Here is a 24,603-nt window from a genome sequence, read left to right on the forward strand (position 1 = left end):
CTACAACGTGAACGCCATCACGCTGATGACTCAGTGAGTGAGTCACGTGAGTCTTTGGTAGTTCTTTTTGTAAAAGAGCTATTTGTTCCCAGAGCAGTTTCTGCTTTATTGGTGCATCTGTGTTATCTTTGTAATCGTTTTGAATCCATGTCTGCAAATCGCTGTTATATGATTTGACGCAGTAATATGAATCTGACACTATAAGTGTCGGGAATTCGCGATCCGCATTATCTAGCGCCATTTTCAATGCTATTATTTCAGTTTGTTGTTCTGAATTAGTTTCTACCGAGTGTGTTTTTGTTAATAGAGGTTTTAGTTTACCTCCGCGCCACACTTCTTTTGTAATCTCACATGTGGGGTTGTATGCTTGTTCTCCCCAAACGGAGGGTTGAGCATGTCCGTCTGTATAGATTACACAGGCGTAATGTCGTAAGGGCAGAATGTCGGTTGGCAGAGGATATGTTTTTTCATATTCTAAATTTTCCATTTCTTCTAGTTCTAGAAGATTGTAAGCCAAGCTATACTTGATAATTCATATCCTACGAACAGGACTGTCAGATGGGCAATTCTGGATGTTTTAAAGTTGAATTTGTAACCCTCTGCTGCGAACCCAAGAATTATGGTGTTCACTTCTTTTCAAGTGAGTCTCCAAGTCATCATCTGTTAAGTAAATGTCATCGACATAAGATAATGCTTCATCATCATATAGTTGTAGTAATTCTGTTACTCTTGCTGAGAATACCCCCGGGCTGTTCTTGTACCCCTGGACTAACCGACAGAATTGTTTTTGAGTGCCATTTACTGAGAATGCAGTTAAATATCTGCTCTCTGGTGCTATGTTTTGACAAAAGAATCCATTAGAGATGTCTAAGGTTGTTTTGTATTTTTTGCGCACTATGTTATTCATTAGTGCAGCACTATGTGAGTTTTGCACTGCAAAAGTTTTGCAACATGTGTTAAGGTGTCGGTAATCCAAAACTAGACGATATGAATTGTCTGGTTTGGAGACCGGAAACAAAGGGTTGTTCATTTGTGAGGTGCAAGTTTCAATCACCCCCTGGTATTCTAGCTGATCTAGTATTTCATTTACCTGTTTTTTAGCTTCTTGCTTAATTGGGTACTGCCTTTGTGCAGTAGGTTGTGATTTTAACTGGATTTTGTGAGGAGGAGAGTCCTCATCCCATCCCACGTGATTTTTATATAAAGCAGGAGCTAGAGCCACTGCCCACTTTCTAGCAAGTGTGTATTTTTTATGAATTGGAATTTGATTTGAGAAGGCAGGCATAATTATTTCTTCGCCATGAGGGCACTCCCTGACAAACTCTGGTGGCCAGTCTTTTTCAGCTAGAAGGATGTCATAGCCCTCGGAGAGGTTATCCCAAAATAGTCCCCTTATTTTCCTAGTCTTATCTCCCTCCATACGTAATGTTATTTCGTATATCTTGTGAGGTTTGCTAACCCTGGTGTCTGCAGTTTCCACTTGAAGATATTCATTCGTGTCCACTGTCTCCAGATGATTCATAAGGAATTTGCGAACTATGCTCACTTCTGCTGCGCTGTCTAGCATTGTCTGAGCCCATTCTCCGTTTTTCAGTTGTGTCCTCAGTATTCTCTGCATTGTTAACTACCTTGATACTGGCTACCTTCTTTTTTGGAAATTGTAATTTCTTTTTTAGCTGAGCAGGTTCCTTGTCTTTGGACTTGGCGTGCTCTTCTCTTTGTTCTGATCGTCCTCTTCTTTCCGATTTCTGCGAGGAATTCTGAAAAGATTGAGAGGGACGTGTATCAATGTCTTGATATCTATCAGGTTTTTTTATATTATCCCTATTTCTAAGGTTATATCTTTTCCCAGAGGGGTCACTCTGGGGTGACCTGTGTCTTTGGTTCGGAGATTTTTCTCTTCGCCTTGTGGTAAATAAATAAATAATACCTCTCTTTTTGACTAGACATATATCATAACAGATAGCTCAATAAATAAGAGTCAAGATTCGAGGTAGTAGGAGTTTTGCAGGTTTAATACAGCATAAGGACAGGAACAGGACAACCTGCATAGGAATAGGATGACAGGGCCCAGCAGCTGCTGGGGCTGGGTCGGGGATGAGCGCGCTGCCTTTTAATAACAATACATGAGCATATATACATAACGCAAACACATAGCATTACATTGCAGTAGGCGTAGCAGTGGGTGGAGCAGAAGGCGTGACGCGTAGCAGTCGCGAAAGATAAGGGGGAAAAGAGGTGTAACAGGGCGTATACATAGACATGTGATGCAAACGTAACAGAATATGTCATGAATGGGGCGGAAACCATGGAGGGGGCTACCTAAGGAGCCGGGACCTCTAACCTGATGGTGCGCGCAAACTAGCAGTGACGTGTTACTAGGAGAAGCTGGGGGCTATGAACTCTGTGCTAGGAGCAGAGACTGAAGTCTGGAGAGTCAGGGCGACATGTACCTAAACAGTATCTAGTATCTGATGTTTAGAGAACATGTTGATATAAACTAGAAGTCAGGAGAGGAAAGGCTAACTTGATTCTAAGACTGGACCATGCATTATTCTACATGTAGTGCGTGATGAAGAATATTAAATGACCATTAAATGCAGTATTTCTCTAACGTGGAGACGTGAAGGCTAGACAATGACGGAAACTATTGATGCAGTTCAGTAGCTTAGGAATGCAGAGAAGGAGGACTAAACTGATAACTGGAATCATAACATACTTTTGGCAGACTCAGAGGCTGAGCCAGGCTGGGCCGGGCACTACGAGGCAGGAAGTAAGTGAAGGGTCGAGGATACAGGTGGGGGCTGTATCACTCCTCTGCGAGGCTTCAGGAGACAGGAGCTGAATCTGGTGTCCAGGCCCTTTTGAGGCCTAGAAACGGGGACTTTATAATAGAATAACGTGCACACTGAGAAACGTGGCAACGTAGCTTTACATAGGCCTGATATTCGTAGTATTCACGAGGACTGGAAACTGGCATACTAGAGGTGGACACAACTGTAATTGCGTCATTAATCGAACATGGGGAATGCATATGCATATTTAATCATGCACACATAACATATGATGGATGACACGTAGGGACACAGAACATGGCAAAATTCACTTTTCCACAGCCTCGGAGACCTTCCTCTGGACTGGAATTTCTTTTCTTTAGGATTGGATTGTTTGTTTCCATCCCAGTTCTTTTTTGGTGAATTATTATTAAAAAATATTTTTTCTGGACTTTCAGTCAGTTGTGGTTTTACTGGTATTCCACCTAAACTATCTCTACCTAGTTCCTCATAGGATTTTTCTATGATTCTGGCAATTTCAGCTGGTTGGTCTGCTATATCTGTCTCTTTTAACCTCTGGCGGATCGCCACGTTTGCTGCTTCACCTTTTATGTTGGCTAATAATATAGCCGAGACCTGCTTGAAGTCTTTTAGTAATTTCATACCAAGAGTTAAAGCAGGTTCTGGACCGTATTCGTCTTGAATTTGTTTTAGCACATCTGGTATCACCGAAATGGATGGAACACCGTGCGTTTTTGTGTAGATGGAAGCAAAGACTGTACCCCAAGTGTCACAGTCCTCAATGTGCGGTGCGATTCCCATTGGAAGACAGATAGTCAGAATCCTGTGTTTTTCTAGCGGGGTGGTGTCAGGAAACACCGCCTCTATTTGGGTAATTTTCTGTGCCAACCAGAATGGTATTTGTTCCCGTTTAGCCGGTACTTTACCTAGGCAAGACTGGATGTTCTGTGGTGTAATTTTATTTGTGTTCCCCTGGTGAGGGGTCAGCTGTGGAAGTTTAATCGCTGGCTGAATTGTTGAAGTCCGCATCACATACTATACTAATTGTCTATGAATTTTTATTAATTGTTTTAGCTGTGTTAACAGCTCTGCTGCAGACATCCCATTGATGTCTGGATGCGGTGTGTATCCGGCTAGGACCGGCCACGTTGCTCCTGGTCTACCTAAAGGACTGAGCCTGGTGATGTGATTGTTATGTTTTAGGGCGCCATCAAATAAGAGCAAATGCTCTTGGAATTTGAGTGGTACTTCCACCTCCTCGAAAGGAGTGTACTCATTAGGAGGTTCATCTATTTTGTAATAGTGGAAGTACTTTGTTACAGCATTTGCTGCTGGAAAATGTATCCATGAATAATATACCTCTGTCTGCCGATACTCGTGTGTCTCAATTACGAATATGACTGTGCCACCTCTTGGTGTCAGTCCATTTTCTATAAGTTTCAGGGTTATAGATCTCCTTTTGATGACCGGGATGAGTATTATATCCCCGTCCGCATCTAGTGCTGCAGCATCAGCCGCTGCGAGTTCAGCTGCTAATCTAACTGCCTCTCTTTCTTCTTCATTGTCTGACATTTTACTGTCCTGAAGGTTATTATGTTTGTTTGCAGATCAGGTTTCTTATGGAAACAAAGATTAGATGCACAATATTTTGGAACAGTGTATCCTTCAACGTTGACTATACCAAGAACCATACATAGGAGTTCCCTCCTGCGAGGTCTGGCGGATATAACCTTTCACCCACTCCAGACGTCTTTGGAGTATTATGGGAAAAGGGGTCTGAGTGAGAAAGCACGACTGAGTTACTCTAAATGTCTTACGTTAGTTTTATCGCCCTTTCCAAACGCGTTGGGCGCCATGTAGTGTAGTTCCTATCATCCCAATAGGCTCTGCGCATTGGAATAATACCTACAGTAGTAAAGGCCTAGGCCAGACGTTAACTAGGTCTACTACTGTCGATACTAGACTTAAAGTTTTGGGTTTGCCAGCTTAGCTCAGAGTTCACTAGAAACTTTCTCGAATGTTCAAGGAGGACTTAACTTCCCTGATTAGACAAGAAGGGATTTAGTTTCTGACAACCATAGAACATGACAACTTTGCTCTCCCCTAATCAAGAGTAAATCTCGAGAGTCGTGTGAACAAAAGGCAATTTATTTTACTCAGTCAGTACGTGCATTCTTAGTCTCATCAGATTGTAGAGAAAAGGAAGAGACGGGCGTATTCAATAAAAAGGTGTGATTTATTGATCAGTCTCTTTTCTCATACAAGAGAAATGGATCGATATTATTGCAATACTTATAGTTAAGTAAAGTGCATACATTAAAAGCAGAAGTATAAAATAATACTGTAAAAACATTGATATGGTTTCTAAGCCATAAGATGTTTTAAAATGAATAAAATATATTACATACACATATACATTTGACTAAACGTACTCAACTGGTGTTTCTAGATACGCCTACCCCGTGTACCTGACCTAAGTCTAATACGTGGGCGGGAATAGAAAGTTACAGTTTAAGTTAAGTTTGTTTTTGCCAAGTGAATAACTAAAGAATTCTCTGTGAGGGGTTATTCAGTTCTGTACCTGGAAGTTAGGATGAATGAGGAATGGTATCTCTCTCTCTGGTCTCGATATTCCAGGCTGCCTGCGAGGGCTACCCAGAAACGCCGGGGCTGGATTTCTCGGCAGGAGAAAGCAGCGCGTCTCTCAGCGCATCAGGAAGGCGGGGCTGCTGCCAGCGGGGTCTGCTCTGCTCTTGGCTTCGGCAAGTATGGCTGCTCCGTCTCGTCACCACGCGTGTGTTTGCATAGGGCAAGATCGGTAATATTTATACCTTTAAGGTGCCGAGATTGACGTAAGGATGGACATAGATACGTCAATAAAGATGTCATACGACTTGCTCGTTAGCACATTCTTTTACTAAAGTTCTCGGTGAAATCAAACCAATGGCCGCAGGGTTTTGCCCAGGTTGTCATAGGTTTGATTTGTTATGAGAACTCCGTATGCCTTATCAGGGGCTGGAGGAATATCGCTTGTCTAATTAGATCGCAAGCGTTATGACCTAATCAGATAACACGTTCCTGTGCCGTAGTGTGACTGCGTCAGATAACGGTATCTGCATCATGGGGATTTTCTGCCTCATGGCTGACTGCTAGTTAACTTGTTAGTTTGTTTAACTAGAATAGGGTCAGGAATAGGGGGATCGATTCAGGACCTATAGGAATACATGACACAACCACCTGTAGCTGCCAACTCTCCGAGTGCCAGTAGGAAGCACGCGCTCCAGGCCCGACGAGAAGTGTGTGATTCACGGGGCCAAGGCCCCCTGGGCTGGTTTATCTAGGCTGTGGGGTTGTCTTGTGCCACTTCACACCCAATCAATACACAAACTGTCCATGTCCAATTAAGGCAGAAACAGCTGCACGCGCTACAATGCCCCCGTTTCCACAGCGCACCTTTTCTTTTAAAAACATTTTCTGAATTTTATAAGTGCTGGTCTAGGGGATGGACTGTGCAAATAGCGGCAGAAGCTTGCTGTTAAAAATCTCTAACAACGTGACTTTTCAGGCCAAACACACAGGTCGACACTGTAATATTATGTAAACAGCACAAAGCCGCACAGAGTAGCCCACCAGAGGAGAACTTCCCCAAATTGAATATTTTCATAAATATAAAAATGATAAAGGACCCTGATTTGTTCATTTATTCAGAGTCCACAACCGAAGCATTAATGCTTATAATTGTTTTTTATGAATATACATTATGAGTTTAGCGGGATCTCGCCTGTTTGAAATTAAACTATTTAAAAAAACTCTTCGACCATTATACAAGTCCAACATCGGCAGGTGACTCGGGATACTCAACTCGCTCGGTTTAAAAATGGACACACTCATGTATCCAAATGTATTATGGTTTATTTTTAAGTGCTTTTATTTATTTAATCACAGCCGAGGTGGTCCTCGTGGCAATGTTGTCACACACGCAAAAGTCATCACTTTCTGCGCAAATTCTCTAGGGTGTTTTTAAAGATGGCAATGTTTGGCAAGTGAATGTCTGAAATTCGACAGTAAGTAACAATGAAGGAGGCCCCCTACTGGTAATGATTATGGACCAGGGGAGAACAAAGAACAAAAGAAATGGGGTCCTATGGGGAACCACAAAGAGTGGTATCAGTGGGAAAACTACCCGTGTTTAGTCGCACCTTAGTCAATGATACCAATCACACAATGGGCAAAGAAAATACTTTGCCAGAACCCCCGATACGCTGAAGTTAACAGGAGCAGGGAGGCCGGCCCGATTGATTGAGATTTCGGTGGCTACGAGGGAGGCTGTCACTTCCCCCTCTCTCCCAGTGCACACACGGGTTTTTATTCACAAACCGTGGTCGCATTGCTTCTTACCCAAGTAAACAACCGGGGTATATCCAATCAAACAGGATATTCAGATACACCCAATTAAACAGGATTTTGAGATCGGTGGCTCCTGTTACTCCAGTGTGAGCTTGCTCTTTAACTAAGAAAGATTGTTTTTATCTCAAAGCCCAGCCAAAAATTTATGAATTTGGTTGTACTTCTCATACCCAATACCCTGCACGCTATCTCAGTGCATCATTAAGATCATCATACCTCTTAATGACCGAGAAACTGTCCTGATGAAGGTTTTTAACACTGTACCGAAACGCCGCGTCGACAACTGTTCCTCTTGAACATTTTTATCATTTTCTCTTTCTGTAGTGTGCATCTTGAGTTTTTTACATTATTTTATTTGTTTTAAATATGATGCATTGTGTTTGATTTTTCTACTGTGTACTTTTTTGTATAAAGAATATTCTTGCCGGATAAATATTTTTGTTGTTTTTACTGTTACTTATGTACTTAACTTTTACTAAGTCTGCTGCATGCATCACTTTGAATATTATATAACAGGTCCAACCAAATGTTTTACTTTGATTACTAGAAGGTAAACACAACTGAACATCTTGAGGTTTCTTTGTCCATTGTGTGATTGGTATCATTGACTAAGGTGCGACTAAACACGGGTAGTTTTCCCACTGATACCACTCTTTGTGGTTCCCCATAGGACCCCATTTCTTTTGTTCTCTGAAATTCGACAGTTACCGTACATAAAAAAAACAAACGCGAGTCAGTCAGTGTTCTAGACACAGTTTGGCGCTACATTCACCGAACAAGTTGTACCATCATTCTTGTTTTAAGTGTTTTTTTTTGTTTTCATTTGTCGAGGTAGCGCGTGTTCCACCTTTGCACTGTTAAACGTCAACCGCTGCATTGCTTACAAAGTCATCAATAATTATATTAGTCAAAACCGGCAGATGGCACACATGGCAACTAGTCCTATTTAAAGACAGTGCTCCCTCTATTTTCCTCCACTTTTATATTTCCCTTTGTTTACTTTCTTTTAACAGATGGCCACATGACAAATACACTTTTCTTCCAGACTAACTCTCGGGTGCCCCAAACGTAAACAAGATGCCTTTTTCATGCATCAGACGACGTGAAAACACATAACAAGACAACGGGTGTGTCAGTCCACGGCCCTGTTAATTGGGAGCAGAGGAAAATGAAAAACAAGTCAGGTCCCGGGCCGGCCAGCCAATCACAGAGCGGCCCGGGGAATGATGTCACGGGGGTGTCCCGGGTCGGCAGCCAATGACAGCGCGGCCCAGGACAAAGGGGCGGGACTTAAAAAAGACAGAGAAACGCCCCCGAATCGCGTTTTCACGAGAAAGCGTGATTGACAGCCTCTGTCTCCCAATGGCTAGCCTCCATTTATGGAGCTAGCCAATGGGAGACATAGGCGGAACCAAAGCCCATATGTAGGATCATGAGATTTCGCCGTGGGCGGAGCAACTGCTACGCAGTTGCAACGCCCAGGACGAAACCTAAAAAGTGCATGGCTACTACTCATGTCAGCAATCACAGTTCTTGCTCTTTTGGCATCCTTCTATTCAATCAACACCATCTCTGTCTAGCACATGAGGATGTATGGATTACTGGGCTTTCTCTGAAAACCCCCTCTTTTTTTGGTGGACACACATTGCATTCTTTTGCCCTATGTCCAAGCTGGAGCCGTGCAGTTACCTGTACAGTTTAGCCCTTAGTACCATTATAATGTGTGCTGGTCTCATGCATACAATACATTGTTCGGCATGGGCAGAGTGGTCAACTACACGTTTTTTTTAATTAAAATGATCTTTGATCCACAGTAAAATGCAACTTTCCTGCACAATAAGCATGGATCCAGCACTTCCTATAAAGGCCTCGTGGATGACGTCACAGAGAGCGCCGCCTGCTATGAAAAGTCACCATTCAGACATGGCCGCCACACACCGCCTTCGGACTTTAGTCCTTCTTTGATGTCAGTGAACGTCTCTCGGCTGCACTTCCGGTCGGCGAAGTTGCGTTCTTCCGGTTTGGTCTGTGCGTCTCGCGTCCCGGAGAAGTTGGGAGCGTCCGCGGTGCACGTGGTGCCGAGTGTGAGGTGAGTGCGTGGGCTGGAACCGGGCCCCCGGAGCGGGGGCCCTCTGCAGACCACTCCCGGGGCCTGGGCGAGGTATGCACGCGTGGGCCTGGGGGCGCTTGCGATGGTGGCGCTCGTCTCTGTTATCGTGGATTACTCACCCGGTTTTGTCCTCCATCCCCGTTGTTTCTGACGCCCAGGAAACATTCACTTTTTTGCCGTGGCATACATGCCAGTAGACCCAGTTCACACGGTAGATTCCCTGTTTGTGAAGGCAAAAATTGCGGGCTTTCAGCGGGCTCACACTCTGAAATTGCCTCTGCTTCAATAGAAGTAAATGGGGAATTGCACCGCCCCCATTTTAAAATGTCACACGTTATCGTTCTAAAATGTTGGCATGCCTGCCACGGACAGTCTATTTTGCAAACCTTTTGTACTGTTTCTACTCCTACAGTTTTCCAGGATGTGAGATTGGGTAGAATCCAACCTGGTGTGTAGTAGGCCGGCCATGTTCCTTTGTGTAGGGAATTGACTATTTCGGATTGAGAGAAAATAATTACGTTTAGGATTCATCCCCATGAATATCAGATAACTACTCACACAACACTGGTCCCTCGCTAAGCAGGTCGGTCGGATTTGAGTGAATGGTTAATTGCTCAATTAGGGATTGGAGATAGTCTTGCAACTTCTACGATCCTTCTTGACTTGTCTGAAAGATATGTTATCACCTCTTTTGGCATGCCCATGAATTGCCATTTGTTCGTTTTTGGCAATTTTAGAAATTCAGGGTTTTTATTGGTGCGTTGGCTCTGATGAACATCGCTTTAGGCTTTCAGGCCGTTTCGCGGAGCAATGCTCTGTTCGGCACCTGCAAAGTGGCAATTTCTGTCCGGAAGCTGTTGAGTTATGCCAATAGGATTACGTTCATTTGGACGCTTTGGCATTTCATATGCTGATGTCACCAAAATAATCATCATTATAACTGAAGTCAGCCGTTGTATATTTCCATACCTGTATGCATGAATTCGGTATCTGGATGAAACTTGTCTAAAGTTAAATGCGAAAAAGACTGAGGTTCTGCTATTTGCCAAACTCTTGTCTGGATGGTGGCATGCCCAGGTTGGCACATGACACAACAGTTAAATCAGCTAGCAACATAGGCTTCACCTTTGCTAACTCACTAACTTTAAAATCTTGTAACTCTGCTTACCAGATCCTGCTTTAACATCGTTAGAAAGCTTAGGAAATATTTTACTTTTATTTCTGTTTCCTGACAGAAACCTGTGGTCTTAGCTTTACTCTTGTCTCACGTTGCCTACTGCAATGCCCTATACCTGGGGATTAGCCAGGCTTCCCAGAATATATTACAGGTAGCATAGTGTGGCGTGCACTCCTATTCTGAATATAACAAGATATTTCTCCAAGGAGTTACGTTGCATTGGTTACCTATATAGAAGAGGGCTATGTTCAAAGTGCTTTGCTTTAAGCACCAAGCTCTGTCATACAAGTTAAACATTTGTAGCGTCTAGGCTTCATTGGTATAGTGCTGGGCTTCATCTAAAATCATCTGACAGGAAAAATGTAATGGTGTCAAGAGTGAGACTTGGCTGCTGGAAGGGTTAATCCTTCACATCAATCAGGGGTTTGTAAAGCACACTACTCACCCATTAGGATCTCATGGCGCTGGGGGTGGTGCCGTCTGTGTGCAGCTTTGTTGGGATCATTTGAAGAGACCGGTCTTTCCTGAACTAGTGCAGTCTCTGGCTACGCCAGAGGTGAAGGGGGAGCTCGTTTCAGGTCTTGGCTGCGAGGTAGGAAAAGGACCTTCTACCTGCTCTGTTCCTTTTGAAGCGTGGGATGGTCGGCTGAGCGGAGGGTTTTCTCGGGGGGGGGAAGCATGGAAAGAGAGGCGGTTATTGAGGTATTATGATCCAAAATTGTGGAGGGTCTTCAAGCCGCGCGTGAGCAGCTTGAAAGTTGTTCTTTCGACGGGGTGCTAGTGGAGGTTGGGAGGTGTTGGGAGGTGTTGGGAGGTGTTGGGAGGTGTTGGGAGGTGTTGGGAGGTGTTGGGAGGTGTTGGGAGGTGTTGGGAGGTGTTGGGAGGTGTTGGGAGGTGTGGTTGTGCCATGGGATATCAAGGATTAGTCTGGCTGCAGCATTATGGAATGTCTGGAGTTTGAGGAGGAGTTTTTGTTGATTCCGGCGTAGAGGGTGTTGCTGTAGTTCAGTCTGCTGGTGATGAGGGTGTAAGTCCCCGTTTTCCTGGAGTCAGAGGTAATCCGTTTGAATGTTTTACGTAGTACGTGGAGGCTGTTGAAGCAGGGGAAGGAGACTACATTGATCTGGAGATTCATAGTGAGCAATGAGTCCAGTATGATGCTGAGATTACGTGCATGGTCTGTCTGGGTGGGTGGGTTTCCGAGGGCGGGTGTCGTCCCAAGTGGAGTGTATGGAGCTTAGGATGATGACTTCTGTTTTTTCTGAGTTGAGTTTGACAGCTGTTCTTAATCAGGTTGCAACAACTTTCATCTCTTCTTGGACATTGTGTCTGGTGATGTTGGGTTTCTTGGTGAGGAAGAGGATAAGTTTCATCGGTGTATAAGACAATGTTGATCCTATGGTTTCAGACGATGGTTGCAACGGGTGTGGGGCTGAGGGAGGATCCTTGGGGTACTTCGCATCTGATCTCTGCCAGTTCTGAGAAGAAGTGCAGGAGTCTTTTTCTCTATGTTCTGGCAGTGGTGAATGAGTGTATTCATTCCAAAGCCTATTTCTTGGATGCCGTTGTCGAGGGCTTTGGTGGCTAGTGTGCGGTGGAAGACGTGTCGAATGTTGCTGATAGGTCGATGGGGGCTGCCGTTTGGCCTTTGTCGAGGAGGGCACAGTTGTAGTCTGTGGCGTCTAAGAGTGCGGTCTCTGTGCTGTGGTTGCTGCGGAATCCCGATTGGGATATGTCTAAGATGTTGTTGGCTTCGGTGAAGTATGTTAGCTGGGTGTTGAGGGTCTTTTCGATGACATTGGCAGTGAAATGGGCCTGAAGTTGTTGTCAGTCTGGTCCGCCGATGGTTTCTTTAGGAGAGGGTTGACTTTGGCACGCTTCCAGTTGTTGGGGAATGTGGTGGGCAGGGGTCTGAAGGTGCTCTGAGTAGATGCTTTTCATGGTCTTTAGTGTGTCTTCTTTCATGAATGGGGTCCAAGTGAGTAGGTTCTGTTGGGTGGCGGGGCTGGTGGTGGGGCTTGATGTGGTGCAGAGGTCTTGGTCGTCGAAGTTGTTGTAGAGCATCTTGCTCTTGAGGTTAAAGAAGGAGCTGAGTCTGTTGCAGCGGTCTTTTTTTTGGCTGGGGGGTCTGTTTCGCTGTTGGGTTTGGAAAATTCCTGAATGTGATAGAAGAGTTCCTTGGAGTTGTGGGCGTTGAAGAGGATTCAGTCTTGGAGGAAATTATTCTTTGTGGAATTGATGAGTTGGTGGTGCGTCATAGTGGCTGTTTTGTAGGTGTGCGCGTTTCCGCAGTTTTGCTGTTTTTTCGCGTCTTTTACCGTCTGTAGGAGCCCATGGATTTTTGGAGTACTGTGGTGAACCGGTTTGCTTTCTTGTTGTGTCATCTTGTATTCTTCTGGAGGGGGAGCGAGTGTGTTTGCGCAGTTGGCGATCCATTGGTGGAGGTTGCTTGCTGCGGTGTTGGCATCTGTCGTCGTTGAGGGTGGAGTGCTTGACAATGAAACTCTGGAACTCTTTGCGAATTTAACTCATGGAATATGAAATGCCTTAGTGGTTTTATAGAAATCCATAAAGTTATGGTTATTTACACTATGAGGCTGTTCACTTTCCTCTTGTTAGTTCTTTTGCACTTTGTTGCCTCAGGGTAGACATGCGCTTTACAATTTCATTTCACCTCTCCCTATGATGAAAATATTTCTCTTAAAGTATGCTGGACTCTTTCCCAAAGAAAGTGGCTAGGGTTAATGTTAGGCATGCTTAATAATTTAAGTAACACTTTTCACTGCACAATTTTGTGACCAGTCCGCTCTGTTAGAGTAGCATCTTGGTACCTGGGATCCAGCTCATTGAGTGTACTAAGCAATCACTGGGCAACCCAGGAAGTGCTCGTTGGGGACTTCCTTCCACAGATGAGACAAGAGTCTGGCGCCCTGAAAAAGAAAATGTTATGCTAAAGAGATGTCATTAAGCAAATGTACTTGTGTTCAAATCATATTGACTTGGTAAAACAAGGACAACGTTCTTCCACGTTTTGTGATTCAATTTCACATACTGTTTATAAGTTTGTCCCCCGCGCTGCCCTTCCCGCACGAGGCAGTAAATACTTGATGTCCAATGCCCAGCCCCGCGGTCTGTAGCAGATTCTCAGATTGTGTCACTGTGTAAGGCCCATTGCATGCTTCTGTGCATGGCCTAATGTCTCAATTGGACATATTGCTAACGCTGCTTCTCCCCAGAGAGAAAGTCTTCTCTGGTCTGTTAAGTATTAATCACACTTCTCTGAACTTGGCCCAGACGTCTGCCGTTCTCCCTGTGTGGAGGAAAGGCTCTCCTATCCAAGCTAGGTTTACATTATGAATTGGCATTGGGTAGGCGGGTGGGGGTTGCTAAACGGTGATGGCTAGCTCGTTAGCACCAGGTTTTCCTTTAATGTGCCCAGTCCTAAGGTTGCTCTCAGGACACTAGAGTTTTTAACCATGACCCCACGTCTTCCTGTTTACTGCTTAGGAGCTCCCACATGGGGCGCCCAGTCAGTGTGATCTAGAAAGCACTACTGCTTCTCTGTGCTAGCACTCAATCATTGCCACAGTTGTGCTGCTCTGTAGTATGTATGGTTAAAGTCAAAAAATGGTTCTGTCGGGTGAAAGACTAAATTGCTTTTTGGTGAAGGCTAGGTTAGCTCATAACAACATATAACCAATAAGAATGAGAAGACCTCTCTGACAACAGATATAGTTCAAAACTTTTATATAAGAAACTTTTATATAAGAAACAAAGTCACATTTAAACACCGGAATTACTTCATTCCATTTCAGTTTCAATTATAAGTGAAAAGTGACTATTGGTGAGCAAAGTGAATAGTGCAACAAATTCAGTGACACTTATTTACAAATATATACAAAATTTATACAAGGAAGAGTGGGCGGGGGGGGCAGATTTTTGGCGGTCAGAGTTCTGAGTTAGTACTCCAAGGAGACAGATGGTGACTGTGCCCGTTCCCGGAGGTTTCTTGACCAATATTGTGCGTCGACGTTTCGATCCTAATGTGCCCCGATTGGTGGTCACGCGGATCTTTATCAAGACAGGGGGGAGGGGGGTCTGGAAGAGATTAAAAAAGTGGGGTTGTGTCAGAGAGGTAAGGAACATTTGTTTGTACAGATACAGTCAGGTGAGTGCATTATACTCACAGGGGGGGGTTGTATTTTTTCTGGATACACAGGAGGCAAATGTCACACACTGTGGAGAAGGCCAATAAGTCGATCTGGGAAAAAGTAACTAAAATCAGTCTAATTTCAAAAACTGACAATTCTTGCGTTTAAACGAGTGCTATGTGGGAACATGCAAGGCTTGCATGCTGGCGTTTCTGACAGTTCTGGCGTTTAAACGAGTGCTATGTGGGAACATGCAAGGCTTGCATGCAGGAAGTGCTCACACCACGAGTCAATGGGTGTCCAGAAACTAAAATTATTGATTGTATCAAATAGAATAATTTGCCAGAAGAGTAACATTAAAAAAAAAACATTAAACATAAAAATAATAATAACCAGAGCTCGGGGTTGCAAGTTCTAAAGTCACCAAGCGTGCAGGGTTAATAATTAACCAGCGCTCCTGGTTCGGTTACAGGTTAGCGCATGAGAAAACAGTAACACTGAGGCAGGATTGTGAGCTGACCAGTGCCAAAACCGGGGTACGCAGCATGCTAGTGTTCAGTAGCGAACACCCCTCGTGCTATTCAGATGGCTTACCCAACATAGATAAACGCTTTTCAAAAGAGCAGGATACCGGCTGTCTTTGTTCGCGGTTGCTCAATCAATGTGTTCTCATGCGCTAACCTGTAACCGAACTCAACTTTCCCCTTCCCAACTCCCCCCCACCATCCCAGACTCCATCCCACCCGGATCCCCCACCAGGGTCTGGTTCCGCTGGTGGCTCCAACCAAATAACCCTATAGTCTGCCCATCTTTTCCAAATCTTGAAATGCTTGCTAGGGCAGCCCCGAGCCAGGAATATGGGTTTCTCCATCCCCATACAGAAATCTAGGCCCCTCTTCCATGCTACGAGCGATGGGGCCTGTGGGTTCTTCCAGGCCCTTGCAATGTCTCTCTTGGCCACCGTGAGGCCCAGCAAGAGCAGGTGTCTCTTGTGTATGTTGCGCGGGAGCACCCAACCCAGCACCTCGTCCAACCCATTCCAGAATCTACCCAACCGTTCGCAACTCCACACTGTATGAAAGAAGTTGCCCTCCTCGTGTCCACACCTAGCACAGTCTGGGGAACCAATCAGGCCCGCCCTCCAAAGCCTCTGTCTAGTATAGTACACCCTGTGAAAGTATTTGAATTGTATCAAACGAAGACGGACCGATATGGCCGCCCGCCCCTCTGGGACCCCCCCATCGCCTCATTCCAGTCCTCCTCCTCCAGCGGCCCCACCTCAGCCTCCCAGGTTTCCTTAAGCTTCTGCAGATCTGAGGAACAGTGTATGATCAGGGACTGGTAAATGCGTGAGATTTTCTTTGTGTCTATGTTTCCCATAAAGACTCGGGCCTCTAGTGGGCTAAACTCGGGAAGGGACATCAAGCCCTCCAGATCTGGGGCTAGGGCATGGCGCAACTGTAAATATCTGAAGAACTGCGTGCGGGGCATGTGAAATGCTGTGCTGAGCTCCTGGAATGACTTAAGCGTTGTCCCTGACATAACATCCCCCAACCGGGAGATACCAATTGCGTCCCAGCCTGAAAAGCCGGAGAGGGCCGCCAAACCTGGTAAGCGGCCGTTGCCCCATAGGGGGGTTTCCTCAGTTAGGGTCTGCCACCACCCCATCCTCCGCAATGCCCGTTTCCAAACATCAAAGACCACTTGTGTCGCTGGCGGCAGGGTCTTGCGCCCAAGTGACAATTTGTTTTTAACTGAGTGGGTACAGACCCGTACAATTTTATTTTGGAATCTTTATTTAGGTTAATGCACTCATTTATGCTTTAACGTGCATAGCTGTCTCTTTTTAAAGTATTTCCCATTAATGAGAAATAACATTGTTTGTAACCCCTGACAATGAATGCATAACTTTCTGTAACGTGATGCTTCTTCGTGCTGTGAAACCTAGATGGTTATTTTACGTTGGTTGTAATGCATATTGGCTAAATATTACGCACAGGTTAGAAATCATACATGCTTTCAAAGTCTCGGGCCAATACTTGTGAAGTGGGTGACTGCATGGCTATGTTCTGTTTGCAAGAAGTCTGGCGTTTTAGAGCTTTTTTTAAGTGGGTTTGTCGTGGTGTTTATGACGGGGCGTGACATTTGTTATTCACTTTGTGTGATTGCCTAGTTACTCATAACTTGTGGGTAATTATCTTTGTACAGTGGACGATTTTGTACTTCATTAAATGTGACTTTTTTTTCCCCTTAGGTCTACGAGTCGGACTGCAGTGTACTATTACATTTTCCTGCTCTTCAAACCTATACTCGCTTTCGAGTTCAGCTTCCTCTCTCCGCTCTGGTTTCTGTGCTATCCACAGGTTGAAAAATAACTCAAGTGTGTCATTTCTTGACAGTAGTGATCTTGATTGGCAGGGTTGTACATAGCCTGTTGGTGTCTCGCAGTAGTCGGTACCAGGTGTCTGGTGCTGTGCGTCTTGTGGCAAGTGACATATTCCTGTATAGTGCAGGGGCTCTTGGTTCTTACTCCTCTTGTCCTGAAAGTTTGTAGCAAGCATGGCAGAAGTATCAGTGGCTTCAGAGAGTGATGATGAGTTAGCTCTTGAGGTTTTGTCAGGGTTTGTAAAAACTGTTTATGAAACTGTTAAAGAAGAAGGTGTTTTATCATCTAATGATTCACCTACAAAGCCAGCAACGCAGGTCAAAAGTGAAAAAGTAAAAAAGCTTGACCCATTTCAGCAGATGCTTTTCCAAGCTGCCAATGCGCTCAACATAGAGAATACAGTGGTTGAGGAAGACAAGCAACGCGGTGTTGCTGAATCTTCTGGGCAGGATCGATTGTTGATACCACTTGACTCAGAAATTGCAGAGCAGTGTCACAAGGTGTGGCAGAAGCCAGCTTCAGTCATGACTGTAGATTGGGGAATGCAGAGGAAGTACCGTGGCCGTGGGGATGGTAACATTCTGACCATCGCTCACCCTCCAGCAGACTCTGTAGTGGTCTTTGCTGCGAGTGGAGGTCGCACAACCAAAGCAGAGAACTTCCCAATCCCTGGGAAGGAGCCCAAGTCAATGGATGCCATTGGCAAAAGGATCTACCAGGCTGGCGGGCTAGGTCTCAAGGAGGCAAATACATCTATTATAACCAATCGCTATCATCAGCATCTTTGGTCCCAGCTCTCTGAAATTGTCGAGGCTGTTCCTGAAGTGGCAAAGGCCAAAGTATTGGAAGTCCAAAAGGAAGGCATGGCCCTTGCTTCATTAAGCATTCAGGCTGCCCACGATCAGGCAGATGTCTCTGCCAGGACCATGGCTACAGGCATCCTTAAAAGACGGAGAGTATGGTTTGGTATTTCAGGTATTCCGCCTCAAGCTGAGAATAAGGTGCTTGATTTACCATTTGATGGCAGCAATGTGTTTCATTCCTCAACAGAAGAGGTGATAGAGCGGGCAAAGAAGGAGCCTTCCAAAAGCAATGTTACAAGGAGAGTCAACTTTCTTCGTCACCAGAAAGTCATACGCCGCAAGGCCACACAGCCAAAGGTTTGATTCTAGGTTTCTCCACAGTGATAAGAACCCATTTCACCTGTGGATAACTGTCCCCTTTCTCCTCCTTCTGAATCGCTTGTATAGATGTTTTAGTACGCCTCCCCGATGTTGTTTTTCCTCTCAATGATTATTGCTACATTAGCCCCCCTCCATCGTGTTCCCCAGTTGGTACTCAAGTCACCGTTATTACTGGATGTTTGTGCAATGTATATTTAGTGTTGGTTCACCTGCCATGGTGTGGTGTCCACTTCATTAAAATGCATTCTTCCTAGGCTGATCGGGTGTTGTGATACCACTGAAAAGTGTTAACATGTTACATCACTCAAATAATGTGTCCTCTGCAAAGTCATTAAGTAGCACATCATTTATCTTTGAGAATTAATTACTGTACACCGTACCCTCAACTGCTACTCCTTTAAAGAATTTCTCCTGATGGTTCTTTAAGGGTGTCTTTTGTCTTCCACACTAAAAGATAAATCGGGATGGTATGAAAAGCCAAACAATGCCTTTGGCTTTCCGGAGAACATTCTTCCAGTTAGCTCATGTTTTTACCATCCTGGTGTTTTAATTTGATCTCTATAGCCCCAGAGTTTCTATAGCTGTTGTATTGATGCAGTGGTCTCCTCTTCCATGATCCAGTGTGGCATTCCAGACTATAAGTCTCTTTACTGTTGATCTCTATTATAAATGGCCCGAACTCTTTAGTTTCAAATAAACTGCATCTCTGGCCACTTCATCCATGCTGATTTCCATCTAAAAATAGCAACATAGTTTCTTAAACAACTACTGTCTTAGCCCCAGCCAAGAAGAGCAGCTTACACGACGTCGTGGATCTTTGTGTGCTGAGTGAGACTTCAAAACTTACTTCACTGGCTGGCAGTGTAGTTAGGACCTCTTTTCTCTCATCCTCAAAGTACTGTGGATATGAAAAGTGAGTCATTTTGGATTATGGAGCATCTTGGGTACTGGCTTTGAGCAAGGGGGGGGGGGATTCAGCTGATAGTTGTAATGTTTTAATTAGTTAGCTACGTTTAGTCTCTGTATTAAAAAAATTAAGCGCTGGTTTCAACAGGCTTGATCAGCTTGGGCTTGTTTACTTTAGCCTTGCATTTCTTGTGAATGGTTGATCGAACGCTGTCACCATTCGTACCTACCCTCTTCTGAGAAATGAATTGGTCACCGCTTACATGCCAGTGGTTGTGAGAGTTCCGAAAATGTAGTTTAAGCTTTGTCTGTTGGGTTATGGGCGATGTTTGCATGCCGCACCCTGTATGAGTGGTCCCCTTCTCAAAGTTTACGACTCTTTGGGTGGGTATTATGCAAGGGCATACGTCAGGGAGAACAGTTGGTTGGCTCTCCTCTTTTCAGGTGTTGTGATTGACTGATTGAAGAGTTTCGTGTTTTAGTCACCAGAGTCCCCACATGTTCACTTGTAAGTTGTGTGATATGGTGGAAATCACTTTGTTGTACATAGGTATTCATTATTCTTTGAGTGACCCATTCCAGCTTTAGCAGTCTGTAATGCTAGTATTTTTAGTTCTATTAGCTTTGAAGCATTGTTATTTAGAAACATGCCTTTTATTAAACAATTTAATTTCATGTAATTAATGTGTTGCATGTTCCTTGGGAGAGCAGTTTTCATTGTTCAAAAGTTTTCATTCTGTGGTTCTGAATTCTGCTTAAACACAGATATTTTTTGCCTTTTGTTTCTACGCACAGTAAATTTAGCAAATATGCTTCTTGGGTCCGGTATAAATTAATCCTAATGGTCACAGCAGCCAGATCACTGTGTTGGTTGTTACTTTCCTGGGTATCAGTTGTACTTTGTCCAGGTAGTTTTCCCTGTGGTTAGGTGTGGCAAACCATTGCTGAGAGCTACTGTTTTTTTCTGCGAGTCTCTCACCCTCTTTGGAGAACAATTGCCTTTTTGAACATCTTTGAGTACACTGCCTGTTCAGATGACTTTCCAGTCCTGCCCTGCCTGTTCCTGCTGCACTGACCACATTCAGACTGATTGCTGGGAAGAAAGAGTATGCATGTAAATCTGCACTTCACGTAAGTAGCATCATTTATTTGGCATTGGATTTATTGCATGCTGAGTTGTCAAGAATGCATTCACAGATACACAAGAATCTGCCTGGCCCAAGATGTCGACAAAGGGCATTGGGAGGTGCCCCTCCCCCAACAGAGCATTGTACACAGATACATTCATTACTGAAGAAGGGTTTGTATGCAGATGGTCTATAGTCACCTACTAAAGGTGTATGGATTTAAACCTCTTGGTGTGTGATCTTCTAAAGATTAGATGTTTTAAGGTTTTTGTAACAATTAAAGTTCCGTCCAATGATACCACGAACCAAAAGGAGGTGTAAACTTAAAAAAAAAAGTACTTTATTCTTCAGGAGATCCCATCACTGGCATCAGCTGCCCTTCCCCTTTACATCCAAACACATTTTGTCCTCTGGGTAACACACACCAGGTGACATCAGTGTCCACAGCCAACTACATGGTGATGCAGTGGCTACCGCGTGTTTCTTTCAGCAACTTTGATCAGCCCTTGTCCTTTACCGCATATTTTTAGGCTTCGGTCTGCGATGGCTGCGCAGACATGCGCAGTCGAGCTGGCGAGATTTAATGACTTTGAGTATTTTTCAATAGCGTGGTAAAGCCCTGCCCCTCTTTTCCATTGGCTGGCGTCACCATTCATCCTAAACGGTGGCCAGCCATTGGAGAAGAGGTCCTAGTGACGTTCTTCTTTCTCTTTAAGCCCCGTACTTTTCAGACTAGGTTCCTTGACTTCCTTCTGCTGTAAAAGATTTGTTATCTTTATGGCGCCAAATTTATGTATCTACTGTGTCTACTTCAAAACTGTTTTAGGAGGTTTTCCTTTCTAGGCTTCTCTCCAGACTCAACTTTTTATGTAGTGGTTCTTCTCACAGCAAGGTGGTCCTCAACTTGAAGTGCTCATAACTGAGTCTGAGTCCTTAGTTTGCGGCACATGACTAACCTCAGCCAAATTGCTGTACCTCACTGCCCTCTGACAAACTGAAGGAATGTTCAGGAGAAAACAAAAGGGTTGCCAGCTAATGTAGTAATTACCCGGCTTTATCGTTCCATCCATGGATTCTAGCCTGCAAGGCGATCCGGTACTTCCATGGCCATGTCTAGACTGAGTTGACATAAGCTAGCTGTATGCGCCACGAGGAAGCGTTGTGTTCGTTTGTTGGGATGACTTAAGTATTGAGCTCTAGCCAGAGTAGGGCTTCCTCCAGGTCTGCAATTTCCTGTTGTCTGTCTCTTGTTTGCCAGAGTATGTTGGCTTTCACCTTGCCTCGTATGACTTTTTCTAGAAGTCCAAAGTATTCCTTGGGTTGATAGAGCCCTGATTCAACTCAAAATAAGCTGTCTGTTCCTGCATTCGGTTTTGAGAACATTTTGAGTCTGTCAGAGACCAGGGCATCTAAACATCACACTGGTTTGAGGCCCCTCTTTGCCACTCCAAAGCACACTTAGATCACGGCATGGGCTGGAGAATGGTTGCCTCCATGGTAAGCCACTTTGTCGATAGTAGGCATGAAAAGGTAGTCAAGTCTATAGAAGCAGCCATGAGCTGCCCAGTTGTGGTGGCCAAACTCTTCAGGGTCCCAAGTGTCATCACTAAGGCTAAGCGTTCTGACCCATTCCACTAGAGGGGAGGATCTCCACTGGTTGTCGCTTTGGCCCCCATGCATTGAAATTGACGACAATCATGTAAGATTGAGGATCTCTGTTTGCAGGTCTGGCAGGGCTCTAACAATTTGATGTGGTGGAAGATAAACTAAATATATTGTAGTCAACACCCTCTGAGACCCCACCTAGGGCTGTGCATGTACTACAGCTGACGGTGGAGTTGCTGAGAGGGGAAAGCAACGGTGAAGGAGAATCGCTGTCCCTTATGAGCCTCTAGTCGTGTGTGACCCGCATGGCAGACCCCATCATAGTCGGCATGGGCCAGGACAGTGCAGTGTGTACTGAGGAGGTATCATGGTGTAGCACTGCCATTGGCAAAGTGAAAGAGGGCACCCCGTTTAATGCGGTCATTCGAACAGTTTACATTCCAGGTCAGTGTCGCAAAGTCGACCATGGGGTTGATGCCTCAGTCTGTCCGTAGTGAAGTTCCTGTAGGGCATAGGTCTTCAAACTGGGGCGCGCCCCCCATCCCCTGGGGGGCACAGCATCCCTTGGGGGGGGGGGGGGGCGCACTTCAGCCCACCACTTCACCTTCTATTGTAGGTTCCGGGCGCGAGTCGTGTGTCTCAGTCCGGGCTGCTGCAGCTGCTGGGGGCTCGGCTGAGAGTGTGTCACATGTCTTTAGAGGCAAGAGACGCAACCATTTCGGGGGGGGGGTAATTCTTCTAGCAATATGAAGAGTGAAAAGGCAGGGGCTCTAAGAAAGGGCGACAAAACAACAAAGCCTTGTTAACGCTTAAATTGTATTTTAAAGACCTGTGAAGTACTCCTGGGAAGCTGTCTCAGCCTGGGCTGACACCCAGATTGGGGGGGGGGGTTGTTTGGAGCCCTATGGGCGTTGTGCGCCTGTTAATATTTACATACCATTGTAAACTGATTAGAGAGGCTGTTTGTTTTCTGGTTCAAGTACCCCCTGTGCCCCACTCTGCCCATTCCTTACATTTTACTTGTTACTGCCTTAATGTCAGAATGCATTTCATGAAAAGGAATATAAATTAGGGTTACCAAAATAAAAATGCCAGGCATGTGTTTAAAGAGCCTGCAAAGGCCTTGCATTGACACTAAATAGGGTTGTACATAAAATAGGATGTACTCATTTGTAATGTGACGTTTCAATCTTTGTTCCCTTTAATTATAAGTCATAGATCATTCAGGCAGCCTTAGAACACAATTAAAAATGCTTTCTATTTATTTTTGCTGTTCCAAGTATGCACAGATAAGTGCTGAAGATAGGCTTTAGGGGATTGCTTACTTTTGTACTGGGAATGCACCCTGCATTCAGACAACTCACTCCTCATTCTCGCCCTTCACTTTTACACTCACCCTGCACTCACAGGGATCACAATGTACTCAAACTGATCACTATGCACTCAACCCACCCGCTCACCCTGTACTCAGTGACCACACTGCACTTATGCCACTCACCATGATCTTATACAGTTTCCCTCCATTTACCCTGCGGTCACATGAGCACACCGCGCACCCTGCACTCAGTGATCACTCTGCATTATTCCGCGGTCTAGTGGTTGGGTCCGGAATCGTAGTCTTTTTTTTTTTTTTTTCCCAGCCCTGGTGGGCGTTGACGTCCCACCTTCTGGTGTACTTCCTGTGACGTTGGCACGCTTCCTGCGGAATCTCCCACCTTTGGGCGCCATCTTCAGATTCTTTTTTCCGCTGTTGGGTCTGGAATGTCATCGAGAGGCTCCAGAGTTTTTGGAGGAAGAAGAGGAAAAAAGTTTTCTACACGGAAAAGATTAGAGAAGACACAGAGAAACCAGATCACTGAGCCAGGACGACGTAGATGGAGGAGAACTTCGACGTCCAAAGGAGAATGCGCACAACGTGGCCCCCCTGAGCGCAGGAATGGACAAAACACCTTTTAAATTCTGCTGTAACTGCCACCACAAATAGACGCAGAAGGACCAGCACCTGGTTTGCAACCTCTGCCTACTGGTCGACCACGAGAGCAAGGATTGCAACGCCTGCTCTGTCTTCACCCGGAAGACCCTCTGGGTTAGAGAGAGACAGAGAAGAGCCTACTACACCATGCATGGCAAAGGCCGACCGCCGTCGCTTCGGGACCTGGGCCTCCAACGACGAAGAGGACAACATCGCCGAGGGACCAGATGACTACATGGTCGTAGAGACCGATAAGAAAACATCTAAAGAGGTAGGAGAGGCGTCAACCCCTAAACCCTGACAGACTCTCGAAAGCCTGAGTCAGACTCTCGAAAAACAGAGTCTAAGTCGACGAAGGGAGCACTGGCCGAAAATCTCGACGGCCGCAGCTGCATCCAGGGAAAAACAGCCCAGCGGATCCTTCGATAAGGACTCCCATCCGGCGAAGATTACTCGGAAGAAGCAATACACAAACTACTCTGCACCTTGAAGCCCTCTAATCACCTCACAGACCCTCTACCTGCTAATGCTGTAAAAGACTTCATCCCCTTGCTCCTCCCTCTCTGGACCAAAATCATCAACAGTTCCCTACAACAAGGCCTCATTCCAGACTCCCTCAAGGTGGGGCAAGTCACACCTATACTCAAGAAACCTACAGCACGGTGGTACCGCCTTCCTTTTTCAAACAGGTAGCGGGGCAGCTGTCCGATCTGTTGTGGGGAGGTAAACCGGCGAGGGTAGCGCAGGCGAAACTGATTAGAGATTGGTACAGTGGAGGGATTG

The 24,603-nt window shown here is 45.2% G+C and overlaps 1 protein-coding gene across 2 annotated transcripts in view; it reads left to right on the top strand.

The window, feature by feature from the left end:
• LOC144773578 (uncharacterized) overlaps nt 1–24,603 on the top strand; it is a 150,361-nt gene that overhangs the window by 98,393 nt on the left and 27,365 nt on the right. Inside the window, exons 1-2 of one of the 2 annotated variants that reach the window (XM_078658697.1) lie at nt 9,156–9,291; nt 16,895–20,247. In XM_078658697.1, coding sequence (XP_078514823.1) covers nt 17,200–18,192 — 993 coding nt within the window. In that variant the 5' untranslated portion in view covers nt 9,156–9,291; nt 16,895–17,199 and the 3' untranslated portion in view covers nt 18,193–20,247. Of the gene's footprint in view, nt 1–9,155; nt 9,292–16,894; nt 20,248–24,603 lie in introns of those variants that run through there. The other variant, XM_078658698.1, reaches the window with a different exon arrangement.

Source organism: Lissotriton helveticus, chromosome 8 (assembly GCF_964261635.1).
Source record: "Lissotriton helveticus chromosome 8, aLisHel1.1, whole genome shotgun sequence".
Classification (NCBI taxonomy): Eukaryota; Metazoa; Chordata; class Amphibia; order Caudata; family Salamandridae; genus Lissotriton; species Lissotriton helveticus.